Source organism: Oryza sativa, chromosome 1 (assembly GCF_034140825.1).
Source record: "Oryza sativa Japonica Group chromosome 1, ASM3414082v1".
Taxonomy (NCBI): Eukaryota; Viridiplantae; Streptophyta; class Magnoliopsida; order Poales; family Poaceae; genus Oryza; species Oryza sativa.
The window spans coordinates 12317663-12339174 of NC_089035.1; the positions used below are offsets into that span (position 1 = coordinate 12317663).

At 40.3% G+C, this 21512-nt stretch overlaps 1 protein-coding gene and 1 long non-coding RNA gene across 2 annotated transcripts; both read right to left on the minus strand.

The window, feature by feature from the left end:
- Positions 1–14076: 14076 nt before the first annotated feature.
- On the minus strand, positions 14077–15448 carry LOC136356783 (uncharacterized). Its single transcript, XR_010741756.1, has 2 exons — positions 15082–15448; positions 14077–14878 (listed from the first exon to the last, which is right to left on the minus strand). It is a non-coding gene; the product is annotated as an uncharacterized lncRNA (long non-coding RNA).
- Positions 15449–16149: 701 nt separating this feature from the next.
- On the minus strand, positions 16150–20439 carry LOC136355212 (uncharacterized). The gene is made up of 7 exons (XM_066307609.1): positions 20433–20439; positions 19785–19883; positions 19468–19703; positions 19290–19390; positions 16631–16740; positions 16443–16524; positions 16150–16311 (listed from the first exon to the last, which is right to left on the minus strand). Exons 1-7 carry the CDS (start codon positions 20437–20439, stop codon positions 16296–16298), a joined length of 651 nt encoding a protein of 216 aa, XP_066163706.1. The 3' UTR covers positions 16150–16295.
- Between the last annotated feature and the right edge of the window lie 1073 nt (positions 20440–21512).

The window sequence follows — 21512 nt, forward strand, 5'->3', positions numbered from 1 at the left end:
TGTACACCCGGGGTCTATATAATCTATCTTTACGATCAATACAATTCGGTGCATCGCCACCTTTTACCTTTTCTACTTTATTTTATCGTCCGGCGGGACTTGGCACCTGACGCGGGGCTGCATCGGTGTTCGATCTCCGGCTAAAGGGTAAGTCCAATGTTCCACCGGCCCGGGCAATTGTAACGTTTACGTCGGTGTCGTTCAAGGCTGCATCAGTACATTCGACCTCTTGGATTGCTCTGGTTTGGATGATATATTTGCCTACCTATTTATCATGTCTCTGTTAATCTAGTCTTAGCATATCAATTTAGCTCTATCGGCTGTCTCTCGCTTTAGGGTTTCTGCCGGTATCGGCTAAATCGTCTTGCTAGATTAGATTAGCCTAGGCATCTACCACCCTGAAAATCAGTCATCGGCTTGATTGTCTAGATATTATGTTTCTTTTCATACTTAGTGCTGCATCAGTTAAGTTTGATATGCTAAGTCGTGCTTAGAACCATAATCTCTAGCCTGCTTATTGATTGCCAATAAGGGTTTCATCGGGGTTTCAGCCGGTGAGTTATCTGGACGTTGCATCGGCTCATGAGGATTGCATATACATATAAGTTGGATTTAGCCGATGACAACAAAGGTTTCATTGTTTAATCTAATCTTGTGGATTTCATGACATCGGACCTCCAGCCGATGTGTGCTTTAACCTTCGGATCGATGCTTATTTATCATATCATTGCTAGCCGATTGGTTTATATTGGATTATATTGTTATTTTATTATATCATCATCAGCCGATTGCCTTTATATCATTATCTACATTGGACATATAGCCGATTGCTTAAACCCTATCGCTATCGGCTGGTATCGGCATCAGCTATTATCGGCTATCGGCTGGAACTACTCCATCGGCTTGTCAGCCGATCGGCTGTTTGATCTATTATTTGCAATATCTTGTCAGTTGCAGGATCAAACTGACTGGCACGCCCACATCTCATTAATCTTTGGACCTGCACAGGAGCTAAGCAGATCTCCCAGGCCGGTGTGTTCGATTTTTTCATCAACACAGATTAGCACGCCCGGTGAGACCACGAATTTTATATCTACATGTCTGAAGAAGAAGTCAATGCCAAGATCATGGTCACAGTGGAGAATTTAACGAAGGAACAACAATATCGGCTCGGGGGGCAAGCGCATCAGCTTCAGCATGGTGAAGCACATCAGTATCAGCTCATGAAAGCCGATTACAAGAAAGAGAAAGAAGATAATTTTGAAGCATGAGTTCTCATACTCCAAAACTGGGGGGCATGTGTTAATAGTGAAATTTGGTAAGCCCGGAGTAATCATCAGCTTAGAGTCAGCATCGGCTTCGAAGTCCTGAGATTAGCCGATCAATACAATTCGGCGCATCGCCACCTTTTACCTTTTACCTGATCGTGAGGATAGATTACATAGACCCCGGGTGTACAACTGACAATTTGATAACTCTCATCGGCTAATCTCAGGACTTCGAAGCCGATGCTGACTCTAAGCTGATGATTACTCCGGGCTTACCAAATTTCACTGTTAACAATCATCTTATTTTTTTAGCTCTTAGATGTATGGTCTAAATTATCTTTCTTCTTTTGATATCTCATAAAGCCACGTACTGTTTTGAATCATCATTTTACTTACTATTTAAATTTAAATCATATCAACTTATGTAAACTTAAATTTGTGAAAACTTATGTTGTTTAAACTATCTTACACATTATTTTTACCTATTGTTATCATATTAAACTCTTGCAGCAATGCGTGAGGGTCTCACCTAGTTAGAAAATGTGGGTAGCCGATGAGGCTCTATGATTGCATACATGGTCCCCGCAGCGAAAAAACAACTGAGCTAATCATTCACTATTATAAATAAGTCAACTCCTCCATTCCTCATGCATGTCGATCCGCGAAAAAATAGTTAGCAAGTCAGTTAAGAAACGGCTGTACAAGTAGCGAGGGTGCATGTGTGTATATACGCGGAATGTTATGGGAGGACAGAAGAAGTGTAGCAGAGACGATGGATCGATCGATCAGAGGATTATTTACTATTTTCTCCCTCTTAAAATAAGTTCGCTTTTATACATGAATTTTTTAAGGTAAACCTCAAAAGAGGATAGGGAGTTCCAGTTTTCATTTAAGAAGAAGAGAGGTGGCTCAGTTTTTAGGGAAAACCGGGCCCAAAAATCTCACAAGTGTGTGGTTAATTGAGGGAAATCGGCCAAAGACCCACACGAGGAACAGTACAGGACACATGCAGCAGCACTACTGAAGTTCGAAACAAAAGTCATCGTTGCCAAGCTCAGAGGAGCAGCTCCAACTTCTTAAGAACAAACTACGAACTAGGCGACCACAAAGACAACGTATTCGTAGGCGACCACAAAGACAACGTAGGACAGGATCTTCTAAACGAAGCCTCCAAGGAGAAGCGTCGGAGAAAGTATAAAATAGTAAATAATCCTCGCGAATTAAAGAAAGTATAAAGCGTTGTCATGGTCGATTGGAGCTCTGGATCAGTGGCCGACTAGGTTAGCTGTATATATTGACAAGGATAATCCTAGTTTAGAACTAAAATAAATTTAAACTTTATATATCGACAAGGACCTTCAATGGAAAAAGAAGGGAAAAAAACATAGAAGAGTCTCATTTCATTGTTTTTTCTTCGAATGCTCAGGAAAAGAGTTTTTGCAACTATGAGTTTATGACCCGCCGACGTACAAGCCATAGTGGAGTTACAGGGCAGAAAGGACAGAGCACATGAAGCTAACTAATGGGGTGTTTTGGTGAGAGGGTTTAAACTTTAGTCCCTCTCACCAAAAAATAAGTCCCTCCCTCTCAGCCAAACACCCCCTAAGGCTTTGTGTAGTTGGGAAAAATTTTTGGGTTTGGTTGTCACATCGGATATACGGACACATATTTGAAGTATTAAACATAGTATAATAATAAAACAAATTACAGATTCTGCCAGGAAACTGCGAGATGGATTTATTAAGCCTAATTAATCCGTCATTAGCAAATGTTTACTGTAGCACCACATTGTCAAATCATGGCGCAATTAGGCTTAAAAAATTCACCTCGCAATTTACACGCAAACTGTGTAATTAGTTTTTTTTCCATATTTAATACTCCATGTATGTGTCCAAACATTTAATGTGATGGGTGAAAAGTTTTTGTTTTGGGAACTAAACAAGGCCCCCTAGAAAATATTAGTATTAACATTGATATTATACAGTGAATACTGAAATATAGCAAAACCCAGTCCCTATGAGCTCTTGTTGGCGTATAGACTGTATAATATCAATGTTAATTCAAATATTTAGGATGTTGTAATGCATCAAAGACATACTCGTTCAACCATGCTATTGAAAATTGATGGCTAGGTTTTGTCTTTACCCTATGAAATCAAAATCTATATTGATTAATACCGACCAATCCTATGTAAATTAAGCATAGTAATCATATAAATTTGACTTCATATTGATTACTATTAAGTTTTCTACGTTCTTGTGATGCATTATATGCCAGATCTCTGAAAAATTAGGTATTAATTATGCCAAAAGTTTAAATACAAAATTTTGAATTCAAAACCCCACTAATTAAACAGCTGGCTGCTGCTTAGAGGTGTGTAAATGCAGCATTGCAGCAATGGTTAGAGCATCACCAATTCACCATCGTATACCAAAATAAAAAGTCCATCCCAAAAATTACGTACGCTTTTAGATTCCTAATTAGATTTTAAGGTGTTAATTCCTCTCTTAAAAGATATCTAAAAAATGACTCCCAAAATAACAAGTGGGTTTAACTTGAAACTACCACCAGAAACAAAAATGCTCTCCTCCTCTGGCCCGAAGCGATCCCTCCACATGCGTGTCGCCTCTTGCCCTTTCCACGCAGGGATCAAGAAGGGATGAAGAAATAGGATTTCCAATTTTTGGTCACGTAATTAGGACAACTCTCGGAACCAAATTTCAACAAATGCTCAAAAAATTTTAGTATTGGAATCCATATTAGACATCTATTGATAATGCCCAAACTTTTCAACTCTTCATGAAAGATATACGTACACACGTCATCACACGTGCACGCAAACACTATCACATACCCCTTAATTAAGGCCCCAAACACATTAATTCTTAAAAAGCCACTACTTCAAATCATTGGCTTCACTGAAATTTTTACCGATAGGATAAACTGCGTGTATGCGTAACATCGATCTATGGGCACGATTTGAATCCCATGGTCAGGAGTCATGCAATGACGTCTCCAGAACCACACCTTGTTCATAGAAACCAAGACAGAACAGTTGCATCAAAACAAGATTATGGTCATAATATAACTCAAATTATACCGGGATACATTAATATATGCATCTTACTTAGCATTCAAACGAACAATGAAAGAATTTTGCAGCCATGCATACAAACCGTATACATCCAGAACTGAAATTAATTACACACCAAACCAAAATCAAACCAAAAAAAAAAAAATCAGCACGAGAAGGAGCAGCATCGGATCAGCAGAAGCTCCAGCTCCACGTCACCGCGCGCGCCGTCGTCGTCGTTCGACGTCGATCGCCCTCCCTGCGGCTGGCCACCGCCGGCGGGACTAGACGGCTCGCCGCCGCCGAACCGCGGCGTCATCTCGGCGGCGAGCAGCGCGGCCATGCGGCGGGCGCTCTCCGACCTCTCCACGCCGTCCGGCCGCCGGAAGCTGGCGCTCCTACCGTGGCCGGCGACGCCGCCGGAGACGAAGACGGCGGAGGAGTAGGAGAGGATGAGGTACACCAGCGCCTGCACCACCACGAACGCCGCGAACTTGGCCAGCGTCTCGTGGCCTGCCAAGTCGAAATCGAAGTGATAATAATCCATCGAATATCTATGACCTGGATGTAATTTGATGGGTGTTGTGTTCTTGATCTTCTTCTTTGTGTCTTTGATCGAATGATCGGGATTAGTTTTGATGTGGAGTGATCAGTGCCGATCGAATGACATGGATATATATACTGAGATTACTGAACATTAACTGAACTTTGTGGCCGGAGTTCGTTATAGAAATGGTCAGTGATGCAGATAGGTAGATGAGGCACTAAGTTCAGTGCATTTACGGTTACACAAGTACAAGAAATGGTCATCTAATTAGGAAGAAAAAGACTTTGCGATTGCTCAACTGGGTACATCTCGATCGCATACATGTTAATTTTATTTAATTTGCACAAACCCATAAAAGAATTTTCCATGACGTTGATAGTTAGCGCGAGAAGCTGCATAATTCAGTCAGTCAGTGCATGCATTTTTCTACGGTTACACATGTATACACATGTACGGAAATGGTCATCTTGGAAGATGAAGACTTTTTGCTAGCTTTGCTAATCATTCACTCGCCGCAAATTAAAATCGCGGCAACCCTTTCACTCACGTCAGCTGAAATACAGTTATATATGCAGACAGTTAGCAAAAGAGAAATGCAAGTTGCACGTGTACGTACGTACGTAAACGCGGAAGGTGACGTACGTGTGTATACGCGTATACGAAGCATATGCAGGATGCAGGAATGAGAAGAAGAAGAAGAAGAAGAAGAAGAAGCGGTCGCCTCGCCGCGCCAATAGATGCGGCGCGCGGAGGGAGGCCCAACCCGGTCGACCGGATCGGCATCTCGTACGTCGAATCCGCGGCCGGGGTCGATCCTGTTGGAGCTAATACATTTCCTGAATTTTACTTAGACAACACGGTAACCAATTCGATGCGGCTTTTTCTTTTTCCCTGATTACGACCCTCGTTCGGTTTATAAGCTTATAATTTTTTCATGCTATATCAATATGAATCTTCGCAATGTCTTGTACGGATCGTCAGAAAAAAAAAAATCCCTCGAGAGAATGCCCCTCTCGTGTACCTTTTTCTTTTAAATTCGGTACAAATAGTTGTAAAAAATTGTGTCTTTTTTACAATATAGAGTATAGTGATATCTATCGTTCCATTAAAAATCAAGTTCAAATTTTACTTACACATCTAGGAAAAAAAGACAAATTTAGAAGTGAACAATATGCTATTATTCATGTGCTAAATTTATCATTTTTTATTTCTCGACATGTAAGTTGAGTTTGAACCTAAGATAGTTGTATACATGTATCTTATGAGTGTTATCAAATTTTTTAGAGTTAACGAGGGAACATTTCTCGAGGAACCTTGTACTAGTAGCAGTAGGCAGCCAATAGTAGTGTAGTAGTATTTCTTTCTACTAAGTTCTTGAAGCTTCAGGGTGTATTTGGTGTATTTAGTTCACACTAAAATTAGAAGTTTGATTGAAATTAGAACGATGTGACGGAAAAGTTGGAAGTTTGTGTGTGTAGGAAAGTTTTGATGTGATAGAAAAGTTGGAAGTTTGAAGAAAAAGTTAGGAACTAAACCAGGCTTCAGTTGTACTCCCTCCGTCCTATAAATCACTTATAGATCGAAAAAGTTAGGAACTAAACCAGGCCTAAGTGATTGGGATAGATCGAACAGTAAGTCGAGACAATATAAATCACTAAGTGATTGGGATAGATCGAACAGTAAGTCGAGACAATATAAATCACTTATGTTGAAAGATACTTTAAGATAACGATTATACGTACGTTTATAGCATAGCCGATTAAATAGATCTAACATGTATCGGCTAATACTCCGATACCACTCTATATTAAGATATTAAAACAGGCAAAATATATCAAACAGAAAGCCTAATATACTTTAAAGCAATAAGATCTTAATATAAAGGACAGATTTAGCATATCAAGCGAATATATAAGAAATAAAGTAGCTAAATTAGGTAAGATCGGCTGAAACCCCGATACTATCTCTATTGATGACCATAAAACGAGCTAGATATTGCAGTTATGAAAATTACTTAATAGATCGAACTCAACCGATGCAGCATTAAGCATAAGAATAAATGCAAGATCTAAACAGGTCGACGAAAATCTCTCTAGGAGATGGTAGATATGCTATATAATCTAGATTAACAACTAGATCTAACTCTATCGGCTACCTTACAAGGATAGAGTACTGGCCGATCGAGGGTTAGATCATAATACTAATAAAGATTATGATGCATATATGATAATTCGACGATTTATATAAACAAGATTAAGGTATCGTAAAGATGGAAGCACTAATCCCGAGAACGCAAGCCATCATGACAAGCTTTACCTCTTGTTGAAGATCGAAATCGATGCAGCTCAACCCGAAAGCAAAAACTTATCGAAACAATGAAAGTAGAAAAAGGGTGGCGATGAGCCGAAAGTGTTATTGAACTGTGTTGTAAATTACATGGGATCGAGTCATATTTATACCCGAGATACATAACTGGTCCTTGCCGGACATGACTCTTATCTCTGACAAACTCTAAGATACCAACAAGTCTTTACAGCAGACTCTTGCCGAAATATATCTCTAAAGAAACTATTTAAAATATCCTAATTAATAGATACAATTGCCTATCCATGAGCTTATCTCCATCGTGTGAATCCTTGTGTAGCATGTTGATCAATCCCGGAGATGTTTCCATAACCATCTCAATGAAATCGGCTACATCGGCTGTATTAGTTGACTTCTGTCCGATTCATCTTAGCCGATGCGGTCTTCAGCCGACGCCCCTAGCAGCCGATGCGTACTCTGTCCTTTGAATACGATTCTCTGCCGGATCCACTTCGATTCCGATGTTGAACCTGATTCATGATTTACCAAATTTGGTCGTTAACATACGGTACTAGGTTGGTTTTTTTATGGAACGGATGGAGTATAGCCTATAAATAGGTAGTTAATGTATGTGTAAGTGACTGATGTTTCGGACCCAAAAACATAGATGGCCAAATGGGCCGTCTAGCCTAGCCCGCGCATGACCAAGCCCAAGTTGGGCCGACACGGCTCGACCTACACGCCGGGCCAGGTTGTGCTCACTCACGGGCTCCACCAATGGTCCATACATGGCCCAATAATACTCAGGTCGTGTCGGGCCGGCCCGAAGACACAAAAGCCCACTGTGCTCTTTTGTGGAATAAGTCTATTTTGCCTCGCTCATCTATTGGGCTATGCCTTATATGGCTAAAGTAAGTCTATTTTGGCTCCCTAATCGTTGGTTCGTGCTGTGCCGAGCTGGCCCATCGTGCCCAGGAAGAGGCCCATGCACGGCCCAAAGGTTAGGTCGGGCTGGCATGGACCTGACACCATTCGGGCCATACCATGTTTGGGCTAGGCCAAAACCCATCGAGCCCAGGGCCGTTTGACCATTTATACCGAGGAATACCAGTAAGTTACTAGCACACAAGCTGTACAACTTTCAAACATTAGCTTCACTGTGATGAGTACTTGCTCTGTTCCCTGCTTGGAAACATATTCAACACCAATAACTGGTATCAGAGTGCACATGTTCAAGTAGGCTAGTAGGGCGTGATGAAGTAGTGCGGTGTATTGACATTGTCAATTGAAGCTGTAGGTATGGTTTCAAGTTCGGACGCCACCATGGCGTAGTCTTTGGTTACTGTATTTACATAAGAAACTAATGATATATGGAGTATCAAAATATGGATGTTGCTGCTATCCCAAGGATTATGGTATATTGTCGATACTGTGGTGGAGAATTTGCAAGCAGGTAGGCAGGTTCAGGCAGGCATAGCTCACGGTGTGACGGAGCTAGGGCTTAGACAGGCAAGTAGGCACTCCAACCTCGGTGTGACTCGGAGCGAGCTATGTGCGGGGTTGTCGAAGGCTGGGGAAGAAGGCGGTGAGTGGTGGAGGTGCTACGGGGAGGAGAAGGCAGAGGCGGCATGTTGATGGTTTTAGTTATGTGCCTGTGCCAGAGGGGAAGATGAAGGGGAGGGAGAGACTGACTTGTGGGTCCCACGGTGCTTTTCATGCTAGCACTTCATGTAGGTAAAAGAGACAAACAGTTAAGAAGTCCCTATATCTAGTGGCAATTTTAGATGTGCAAACCAAAGAATATTGCTAAACCCAATAGTGCTAAATATTTAACTTTCCCTGATTTCATATTGGGTATTTGGATATAAAAGGAATATTTGGAATCCTCTTTGTTGGAGCAACTTTTGAGCATTGTAGATTTTTATTGGACTTCCATAATGGTTCCAACGAACAAACTTAATTAAATTGCACAATTCGAATCACAAAGACTTTTATTCAATCAAAAATCTTTGTAGGCCGGATCCGATTCTCAGCCCCCTGATTCCTAGCCCCATCTGCAATTTCTCCATCTACATTGGAAATCAATAAGAACAGAAGAGTATATGAACACATCAACAACAAGCAAGCACACCACAAACCAAGAAGACAAGAACAAATACATCACAAACCAGAACAAACAATTCACCGTTACATGTTCTACCATGGACGACAATTACATGTTCAACATATCGGACACACCGTCCCAATGGATCTGCCGCCGTCATCGCCGATTCCCCGAATCGTTGCTGTTCATCTCCTTTGAGATGCCGCCATCATTTGCTTCCACGGTGGTGAGGTCAGAGGCGGCTGGATCAGGCGAGCCTTGACCTCAAGGAGCTCGGATCCGGTGGCCCCCGACCTCTAGGTGATCGGATCCAGCGCGACTGGGGAGTGAGAGCAGGGAGGAAGTGGTGAAGAGGAGAGGGCGCCGCCGAGGAGAGGAGGAGGGGCAGTGGGCGGAAAGAAAATACGGAGAGGGAAGGGGAGGAGGGGCAGCAGACGGAGAGGGATGAGGAAGAGGGAGGGAAGGAGGGGTGATGGATGAAGAGGAAGGGGGAGGAGGAGTGGAAGACAGAGAGGGAGCAGGAGGCAGGCACATGTGCGAGAGATAGGAGGGAGAAAGAGATGTGCGAGAGAGAGAGATGAGGATAGGATAAGGCGCTCTCCTATCCTCGCTAAAATATCTCGCTCCCATCCTGCTGGCTCGGATCGGCTAGACTGGTATTAGTTTTTTAAGAAACCGACACCTATAATACGTTCTTTTAAAAAACTGGTACCTATAGTTTTTTTTTCTCTAGAAGTGGCACCTACAATTCTCAAATGTTCCGGTTCTATATTTTTTATCGCATGAAGGTAGAAAAAGGTTCATAGGTGCTGGTTTTAAATAAACTGACACCTATGATCGATACCTATAGGGGTTTTAGTATTGCCAGAGAGATTGATTTACATATAGTGAAGGAATCAATTCTACAGGATGCTCTTAATTTTTCTTTAGATGGGATGTGTCCCAGATTAAGATTTACTTAAATTTTAAGTTGCCAAAATAAACAGCTAAACTGAGTCTTTATGCCATGCCAAGTGGATTCATCTGGATCCTTTAGTAGGCATATGACAAGCATAATAGCATGTATTCTTCTCTTTTCTACTCCCTCCGTTTTATATTATAAGTTGCTTTGACTTTTTAAGTCAAACTTTCTTGAGTTTGACCAAAATTTTAGAAAATTTTAGCAACGCCCACAACATCAAATTAGTTTCATTAAATTAAATATAGCATTGAATATATTTTAATAATATATTTGTTTTGTACTGAAAATATTATTAATTTTTTCTATAAACTTGGTCAAACTTTCAAAAGTTTGACTAGAAAAAAGTTCAAATTAACTTATAATATGAAACAAAGGAGAATATACTAGTGTCCTAATAACTACATGAAAGCATAAGTACAATTCCTTAAAAAAAATCTACTGTCAAAACTTCAACAAGAATAGAAAGATTCAGCTTTGTGGCAGATGGTATCATTTTTTTTTAAAAAAAAACAACAACAAATGGGATCATCAAGTCACTTCACCTTGCATTGATTTAAGATAAGGTGAATGGTTTGAATATGATATATTCTTAGATAAAATTGGTCTAAATTCGTAATAGTATTTGATAATGGAGAAAACCAACGTGATCCCAAAGGTTCGCTCCTGCATCAATTTAGTCATATGGGCTAATATAGTCGTCGGACTTATTAAAATCGCCACATGGACATACCATATCACCCTCCCATGCAAAATCTGCAATGAGTTGTTTTACCCTTACATATTGTCAGAGGAACAGGAACGGGAGCCCCCCGGTCCTCCGGGGTCTTTAGGGCACCCGAGGTTGTATGTTACAACAAGAGACACACAAGATTTACATCTTCAAGGAACGAACAATATCTACATCTTCAAGAGATACACATGATCTACATCTCCAAGGTGCCGAGGAGAGTGTAGAGACCTACAGGATCTAAATCTCCAGGGTGCCAAGGAGAGGATACAGATCTACAAGATCTATATCTTCAAGGTGCTAAGGGGGTAGATAGTTGCTCGATGCATATTCCACGGAGGTGATCATTGAGAACTTGTTCGTCAACGACATATTCGAGAAGCTCACCCAAAGTAACAAGAAAACATGTGAATTAGCAAGGGGAGAGGTCCTTGTTGCCCTGGGACGATCTGGTGCCCCGAGCACGCTACCTGCCCCAGATGTGTGGCTGCTCTGAGGAGCAGAGGCCACCCTAGAGTGCAGAACAAGTGGCTAGGGGTCCAGGCAGGGGCCCGAGCATATCCACCTTGCCCCGGGCTAGCCTCGAATCTCTCTAATCCTCTGAGTGGGCCTCTCGACACCACTTACCGCCCAAGTCTAAAACCACATTTTAACACATTTTAGTTCACAAATATAAGAGCTATTCACCTCTGTCCAGCAGTGAAAATATTACCCAAATTCTCATTTACAAAGTGATCATGATGTCATTTAGCATTTTCTAGGCATGACTAAGCATAGAGCTTTTATATAAGCATGTATAAACCTATTTGAGTACTTAGAAAGTACTCTAACCATTTCTAAGGTTACAATCAGTGAGAGTAATAATTATTCAAAGAGAATATGCAGCAAATAGGACATAACTACCATAACCATGTTTTAAAGATACCGATATAGTCTAAATTCATATGCAACTTTGCAAACAAATATTTTCATTCCTCAAATCATGGGATTCAATGTGATCAAAGGATGGGAGGAGAATTTGCCTTGCTCTTGGAATTGTTAGCACCTAAGTCACTTCTTCACCGTTATACAATAATCTATATAAAGTACACGTTATACAATTAAACACCGAAATAGGAGAAAATCCAAAATGCTCTAAAATGCATGATTTGTTCACAGTGGATAGGTTCTGATCTAAAATGAATTTACATGAAAGAATTTCTATTTTATCTCTTTTTATTTGGAAGTTATTAATTTTAGAAGTTACGTCGGTATAATGTAGTATAGGTTTAGGCAGTGCTACAAAATATTTTTGCAAAGTGGTTTTATTAGATTTGAATTCTCAGGGGTGTAGATATGTGTTTTTTTAATACTAACACATTTTGTTTCACAATTTTTAGAGTTATTATGAATTCTTTATGTGGTTCACAAGTTATAACGTGTTCTAGGCATATAACTTTTAGGTGTACATGACTTTGGAGATTTAGGTTCAGAACATGTTCTACTTTGTTTGAGATGTATAAAATAAATAATTTGGTTAACCAATCTAATCTTAGTTCATAACTTTAGGGCTTGTATTAATTTGCTATACATTCTATAAAGTAGGGAGATGTTCTTTGTTAGTTTTCTTAACATAACAACTTAGAGGTTATTACATGAGCTAAGTTCTTCTAAGTTTTGGTGGATGGGGATGGAACTATGGCTTCACTGGTCCTAACAAGTTTTATTTTGGTTTATTCATAGCTAGAGTGCATTTTAAATACCTCTACACGTATTTTTTGCTTAACCATCACTAGGTGATTAACTCCTAGGTTATCTATTTAAAGATTAGAGCTATAACCTGTACAAAATTTGTCATATTTTATTTTACTATATTGAAGCTCACTATTTTCTGGTTCTATAGAAACTTAGTTCATTTCATTTGGACTAAAAATGAATTTTCTACAAATTTTACAAGTTAAAGGCTGCTCTATGTTGGTTATTCCTTACATAAATCTTTAGAGGCTTTGATTATACAGTAAGTACATACTTTTATTTTACAAATTGGAAATACATATTTCGGTGATTCTACAGAACTTGTGTTTACTCAAAAAGGAGTTAAAATGAATTTTAGATAAATCTTTAAAGTTTAGCTTCCCTAAATCTCATCATTTTAAATGCAATTGTTTTAAAGGCATTTGATGCAAAGCAAGTAATTACTTTTATTTCACCTAACCAGAGAGTGCATGATGATGAATTTGCAGAATTTGAGTTTGTTTCAAAATGAGTTGAGATAAATTTTATATGTATTTTATAAATTTGTGTATGTTTTATGTATGATTTATATTAGACAAATTTTTGAGGCAAAGTTTGTACAGTGAGTGTCAAGTTTTATGTTTCTATAGTAAATTTCATAACTTTGTGAATCTACAGAAACTAGAATCACCTCAAAATGAGCTATATTTGATTTTATATGAATTTTCCAAGTTCGTGCATTTTTCTGTTAAACATATATTTGGTTGGGTATTTTCATTTATTATTTTCCAGATTTTAAAGGATGGGGTCCATTGGTCAGTGAGAGATCAATATGCAAAAAGCACCTTGAGGTTCCTAGGAATCAACCCACAGTCCAAAGTTTGTGATGAACCAAATTCATTAAGAGTCCTTAGATTCTTTAAATTCATTACTAACTAGAAAAGCAGCGCGCCAACTGGCGCGCTCGCTCTGTAGCCCCTGTATAAAGTTTGATGAATTAGTATGAAATTTGTGCTATTAATTAGTACGAATTTCATGAAATTTTATGGAAATTATTTGAATTTCTATGAATTGCACAGAATTGCTCCAATTCAACATAGCAGATCGCATTGTTGAGAAGGATCCTTAATTTTCTCTCTTCTTTCAATTCATGCTATTCAGGGTTTTTTTGTGTGTCTAAAATTGTAATTAATTGTCAACTAACGATAAAACATGTGTTTATAATTTTGAAAATTTTAAGTGTTCCAAATTTATGTTTTGTGAGGAGCTATTGCAAATGCACTTTAGAACTGCTAGTATATATGCAACATATCCTCACCGATATTACTATTACAAATGTTAGAGCCATGTAAAAATTGATAGGAAGATCCGCTCATCAATTTGTACAAAAAAATAATCAGTATATTATTATGAAGATTGGTATAAGACTCTCAACATTATAACGCAATATCTTGAACTCTACCAAATATTCTAATAGCACTGAGCATTTCATCCTTGTCTAGAAAGGCTAGGAGATAAAGATTTATACAAGTTTTGTGTGCGCAAAGGCTCGAGAGTAAAGAACCTACAGGTTAATGATGATGGTCGTAATGATACATAATTGCAAATGCAACCTAAACTTCAGGAGCCTACAATCTACATGGATGAGTTGACATGTTTTTATGCCTACATGGCTGCCTGAAATTCAGCAGCCTCCTTATACTATTCCAGGGGCGGAGGGCTCGGTAGGGCGAGGTGTGGCGCTCGCCATACCTCGCGCCGCCCGCTGAACCCCTCGTACTCCTCCGTGCAGAGCAGCAGCCGAGTCAGAGAGAGTGGCGACGCCGCATCGTGAGAAGACGAGCGACAGCTGAGACGCGGCGTGGGCGTGTCCGCGAGGCTCGTCTTGTTTTGTGTCTTGAATCTAGACCCAAATTTCCCCATCTGACCATCTCCTCCACTCTCCCCCAATCCGCCAATCCCCATCCCGATCTCATCGGCGGACGACGGCTGCCGCGATGTGCGTCGTGCGCGGGAGGACTGGGTGAGGTGAGGAGGACGCAGAGCTGCGGCTGCGGCATCCGCTCCGGCCAGGCGGCGGCGCGACCAGCCTCCAGGGCCCAGGGGGGCATGCGAACACGCAGTCGCACACGCGCAGGCGCGCAGCGCAGGAAGAGCAGAGGTAGAGGCAGGGTGGGACCACTGGCGGAGGACGGAAAAAAATTAGGTGTGGCACAAGGAGTGGACACCCAAGACTAAGGAAAAAGCAATCTCAATTGCAACAGGATATTTTGTCAATAAGCCTATATTACGCATGGCAACAACCATTGATCGCAATCCATTATTCATTTGCAAACAAGCATAAATAAATAAATAAATAAAAGTATGCATGGAAGGATATGCACCTCTTTGATGTCAAGACCTTCCCTTCCCTTTCTATCCATTTTCGCAAAACTTGGTTGCCCCTGCTAATTGGCTGCTTGCTGAGCGGCGGATGCAGTCACGCACGGCGCGCCCACGCCGCCACTGGCTGCATGCTTGTGCCTTGTTGAGTTGAGTTGTTGCTCTGCTGCTAGCCCCTGCTGAAGTGCCGAGTGCCCAATGCCGGAGTGCCTGCGGCCGGCGGCCTGCCCAACCTGCGCCGTCGCAGCCTCCTCCTCCCCGTGCCTCCTCCCCGCGACCCCGCACCAGCGCCGCCCAACTCCACTCGACCGGCGGCCGGATTAGGGATTGGAGTTGGAGAGAAGAGGGGAATTTTGGGTTTAGCCGTCTAGGGTTTGATGGTCAAAAGCCCCTTTTGCACAAAACAACTAAACAAGCCCAATGGGCTAAATATTTTGGGTGCTCGCCTGCTTCATCCTCTCGCCTCTCGCTCTTTCTTTGCGCACGGCGTCGTTCCCTCTCGCTCTTTCTCGCGCACGACGTCGCTCCCTCACCAGCGGCTGGATCCCGGGGGAGGGGACGAATTGAGAGGTGGGGGGTTAGGCGGAGCAAGGTATGGCGAGGGCCACACCTTGCCCTACCGAGAGCTCCGCCCCTGGGTGGGACGAATGGCACAACAGTAGTGCAGGCGTGCAGCACCAAGCATCGACAGCAAGCAAGCCAACTGATTCTACATTTGTGAAGTTTAATCAATCTTTGGTACTGGACTACTGGAGTATTTGTTTTATAGATTCCACATGTATTATCTATCTATACTCAGTACTGTAGTTCCTATATGTGAATATGTGATGTATTGTTGAAAGCATAAATATTAAGAAGTTGAGGTATTTTTTGACTACACTGTTTGCAAATGGATGATGAATCATGAACTTGCGATTAGTTCTTGTTTGCTAGCTTAATGTAGACTTGTTGAGATAATATTGCGTCGTATAATGTTCTGTGCTAACTTTCGTGGTGATTCGTTGGCCACACCTAAATTTTTTTCCGTCCTCCGCCACTGTACTATTCCACATGTCAACAACTGGAAATCATAGCCAGCAGCCCCATAGCACTCCATTTTTTGAATAAAGTCTCTACTCCAACTTTGCAGTTGGCACAAATACAATATAGTACAATATTTTGACGATAAAGATCAGACAGCACGCTCCACTGCCTCAGGCTTTGCAAGACATATATATTATGCATACAAGTCTCTGTGATTAAATAAACAAAAAAAATGTGTCAAATATATGCAAAAAGGAATAGTTGAATCTTCAATCATACCCCGCAACACACACTATAACTTCTTGTTATAGACTTATTCACTGAAAACCAGAGAACTTACATGGAGTATTGAATGGCATCACGAGCAGTGTTGACAGGCAAGAATGCATCAGCAACAACCTTCTTTTTCTCATTCTTCTTGTCTAAAAACATAGTTAAGCATAGTAACAGATATACGTATGACCAATAGTACACTATATGGGCTATGCAATTTAAACCATAAAACGGGCTATGAGTATACATTCTTACAGTCTTCAAATAAGCGTTGGATCTCTTGGAGGCAGTGAGGAGACAACTCATTGATGTCATTGTAGTGACAGTGTTCAGGATCATCAGCACAGACTGGCATCCTTTTTATCCTAATCACAACATCCATTATCCTCAGTTTAAAAAAATAGTGTTTGGTAAAAAAAACAGAGTGGAGCAACACACATGTGTTAGGAAATTTACTATGTGTTACCACTGCCTAATTAAAATCTCATTATTCTGAATAAAGGAGATGCTATCATTAAGAATAACTGTTCTTCCTCAAGTTATCCGCAAAATGCATTTGTAATATTTTGTGAGATAAACTTCTATACCATGCAAGTAAAAATAAAGGTGATATATACATCCAGTTTTTCATGCTTGAAACAGCAACATTATATAAGTCTAACCTTCTCTATTTCCATGGTCTGAAACAAAATCATAAATCATGGACCTTGTAGTCAGTACTAAATTTTAAGGAACAGATTATTTAGAGCAAAAGCAAAGTCTTTGTATCTACACTGCTCTTAGATACATTACTTGATCATTTACGGAACACTTATAGTAATGGACTCATGGTCTTCAGGTAGAACATCTATTCAGGATTCAAACTGAAACTTATTTCAGGTCAGAGCTATACTGCAATCAAATTTTGACTTTTATGTAAACATCTTGAGTTCTTTACAAAACAGCATTAAAGTAGGCATTGACTTCTTTGTAAAACAGGATTAAAGAAGGCACTTTATCATCGGGTTGAAATTATGTTTGAAACAATCTTGTGTGTAGCTAATACTATAAAATCGCTGTATGTAAATGGAAACTGAGAAATAGACCACTGTATACTTTGGCAATTGATATGATAAAACTCCATGGACATCTACAGAAGAACATGAAATCTATGAAGTATAAATAATTATATTGTGGCTTCATTTATTCTATACAGCTGCATGAATTTTGCACTTCCCTTTTCTTTTGCAGAAATGTATATGCAGAGGAAAACATAAAATACATTGATGTATTTTTCAGAATTTAACGCTAATTTTGAAATTGATTGAAAGTATCCCCTTTCCTTTCTCTATGAACACAAATCAAATCCTAGTGTTCTATGTAAATAAAAATATTACCATTACCCAATCTCTTACACAACACCTTTTTTTTAGGGCCAATTCCCTATATGCCCATGTAATTTCACCCAATCCCTTCTACGCCCCTGAAATTTGTTTGATCTCTTATATACCCCTGAGTTTTTATTTGGATCCCTTACATACCCATTCCGTTAGTTGACCATTAGTTTGACCGTTAGTTATTGTAGAAATTACTTTATTGTCCTTGTTATATTGTTAAAAGCTAGAAATGTTTTATGTGTAAATTATTTGAGTTGTGAAAACCAATAAGGAATAAATTACTAAATATTTTGTTATGAATTTTTGAAAATAAAACATTATTTCATTAAAATAAAAAAAGATTTATTTAAAAAAAAGTTCTGCATAAGATTTGAAAATTACTTTTCAACAAATATTTAGTGAAAAAAGATTCGTTGTGAAAAAACAAAGGGGATATAATTAGTTTATCACAAATTAGAAAACAAATTTAAAATTTTTAAATAAATTTCAGATCAAATTTGATGAATTTCGTATATCTTCCCAAAAATTTAAACCTAAATAACATTTAGTTTTTTCTCTTAATTTTCTGGTGAAACTAATGTATGGATTTAATCATAATTTTTAAAAAATAAAAAATAATAAGTTTTATTTTTTAAGTTGGGCATTAAATGATTATATTGCTTGTATTTTGTATAAGTTTATTTTTCATATGAAAATTTATTGGGTAGGTACCACACATATGTATAGGATGGGTAATATAGTCATTTTAAAATATTTAACGGTCAACTAATGGTCAACTAACGGAGATGGGTATAGAGGAGATCAAAATGAAAACTCAGGGGTATATAAGGGATAATGTTAAATTCAGGGGTATTGAAGGGATTGAGTAAATTTTCAGGGGTATATAGGAAATTTTCTCTTTTTTTTATGAGCAGGCCGAAGGAGTGAGAAAAGAATGCAGAGATATAGAGCACTGCAACTGCAACGGAGGGATGAGTGGTAGACGCACAGGTGAAGGCGCCACCGGTGATCGTGAGGGAGTAGGCGGACGCGGTGAGCCACCGTCAACCTCGCCGGTTCTGGTATGGTGGTGATGACATGGAGTCGGCTCCGGTGGACTCTGCCGGATGCGGGGCAGGGTTTGGATGGCGAAGGGGGAGGTGGCGGCGGCGTGAGAGAAGAGGTAGAGCAGGCGGAGCCGCGGAAGCAGTGAACTGGCAACGGTGACGAGGAGGAAAGGAGGTGGGCGGCGGCTGGATCTCGGGAGCAGAGGCGGCGTGACTCAACGAGGGGAATAGCGATTTCTTTTTTGAGATTTTACTGTCGCCGGCGCCGGCGATGAATGGCGGCCGTTCTCGCGATGCGACCAAAAGAGAAAACGTTCCTAGGATTCTTGCGCATCTATCCGTAGTGGTCTCGTGGTCAGAGGTGGCCGGAATCGATGCTGGCGACGGTGGAAGCGGCGTTGGTTTTCGGGGTGGTGGTGCATGTCGATTTGGAGGCCGGATCAATACAATGCGAGTGCATGCATGTGGCCTTCTAGCCTCCAGGGTGCTCACCGAGGGTTGTCGAGGTCTTGGCGACAGCGGTGACTTGCGGAACGGCTTAGCGACGGCGCCCCACTTCGGGTGAACGGCGACGGCTCGAACGGGACGACGAGCTGCTAAAGGAAGGCATGCACGAGGGCTGTGAGGTCACAGGGATGGTGCGCGCGCAAGGAATCGAACAATGGCTCACCGGAGCGGCAGGAATCGAAGATCGATGCCGGCGGCCGGAGTTGGGAAAAATGATGGTGATCTCGCAGTACACGGCGTCTTGGCTTGATTCCTTCGGTGAACAGGCTCCTGGGGTCGAGGCGATGACGATAGCGCAGCGGCTTGCTCCGGGATGGACGAGGATGGTCGGGTGACGATGATGTCGAAATGGCGGCGTTCCGGAGCTCCCGTGGGCACGGCCGCGTTCCGGCGTCACCACTGCATGACAAGCGGTGAGATTAGGTAGAATGGATATGGCATTGATAGGAGGTTTCAGATCGGGAAAGAAATCGAGATGACCGCGGCACGATGGCGATGGCGATGGTCGTCGTCTCCACGGCCGACGGCAAGGAAGAGGGTGACGGAGAGACTGAGAGCTCTCCCTCTCAAGTAGCTTGGCTTAGGAGGAGTGATAATGGGGAGGAGGCGATGCAGCTGGGAGGAGTTGAGAAGGCGAGCTCGGCGCTTTGAGGGTGTCGACACGTCGAGCACACGCGCCGGCCGCGCCCAGAGCCGATCTCTCCCTCTCTCTCTTGCGTGCTCTGGTCGGTTGGAGTATGGATACAGAGGTGAAGCGAGCTCAGGACACTGTCGAGTGGGTCCAGGATGATGTAGGCTAGGTGGGTGAGAGTGGGATGGGTAGGAACATGGGTGAACTTGATTTTTAGATGAATTTTCGGAATTATTTTCTTCTCTAACTTTGCAGCTTCGTAACTTAATGTGTGGACCAGTTAAATTACTGTTGATTTTACTGGAGGTAGATCATTATACCTAAATTCTATTTTTTTTGGTTGCACTTAAAAATTATAATGGATTGATCACAGAAATTAAAAAAATTTGGGCTAATTAAAAACTAGATTGAATTTTTAGGAGGCTTAAACTGAGAATACAAATTCTAGAAAAATTATATTTAGTTATGATAAATAATCTAGTATTTGAATAAATTACTTATCATATACACTTTTATGCATTTTAATTCACTTTTGGGTGAGGTATGGTTTTAGCCGATTAAGGTTTAATTTAATTTCTTATAGTTGACTGCCTTGACTAATTTGCTTGAGGCGTCAAACTTAGATATTAAGTTGTACCAAAATTACAGTGAGTCGGATATATTGATTAGCACTTGCATAAATTTTTCCATGATTTTACCTTGTATGAACTATTTTAGATAATTACAATGTTTCTCTCTACATGTATGTTTCTACTTAATAAATGCATCTAAATCATTTTAGAAATTATAATCGGATTTTCTCCTGACATGAGGTGATGTTAACCGACTACATTATCATATCTTTGAAATAACTACACAAGAAGAACTATATGTTTGTTTAGTGATATTATCTTCTATCTATGCTCATGAATCCTAACATGGGATGCAATCCAAAACCCAAATGCACAAGGACCCAAGTCAAGCCATGCTTTATGCATATGCATGCATACATATGTGATTGCATTTATGTTCAAAGTTAGGAATGAAAAAGTTTTTAATTTGTTTCTCAAATTTTAATCATGCAATATTTTAGGTTGGTCTCACCAAAGTTAAAATGGAAATTTTTGACTCTCAAAAATAGAAAAATTATCTTCCAACTATCTTGACAAGAAATTTTTTTAAGGTCTATAACTTCGGGTATGTTACACAGCAAAACTTGAAGGACTACATTGTTTTTTCGGATGTGGATTTTCATCCCTCAAGGGGACATTCCTCGTTGTTTGCATGTCATCTAAATAGTTATTAAAAAATGAAAAAAAAACATTAACAACATACATTAATATGAAATATATCACTCCCACAAACATGTAAAACCAAATTCAACTTCTACAAGTTACAACAAAAAGAACAAATTAAACTGAAAATAGTTATCGTACAATCGCAACTATATTTGTTATTTTTGTTACAACTTGTAAAAGTTGAATTTAAACTAGCATATTTGTGAAGTGATATATTTCATATTAACATATGTTGCTAAATTTTTTCAAAATTTTTGATGACTATTTAGGTGGCATGCATGAAACGAGGCAATATCCCCT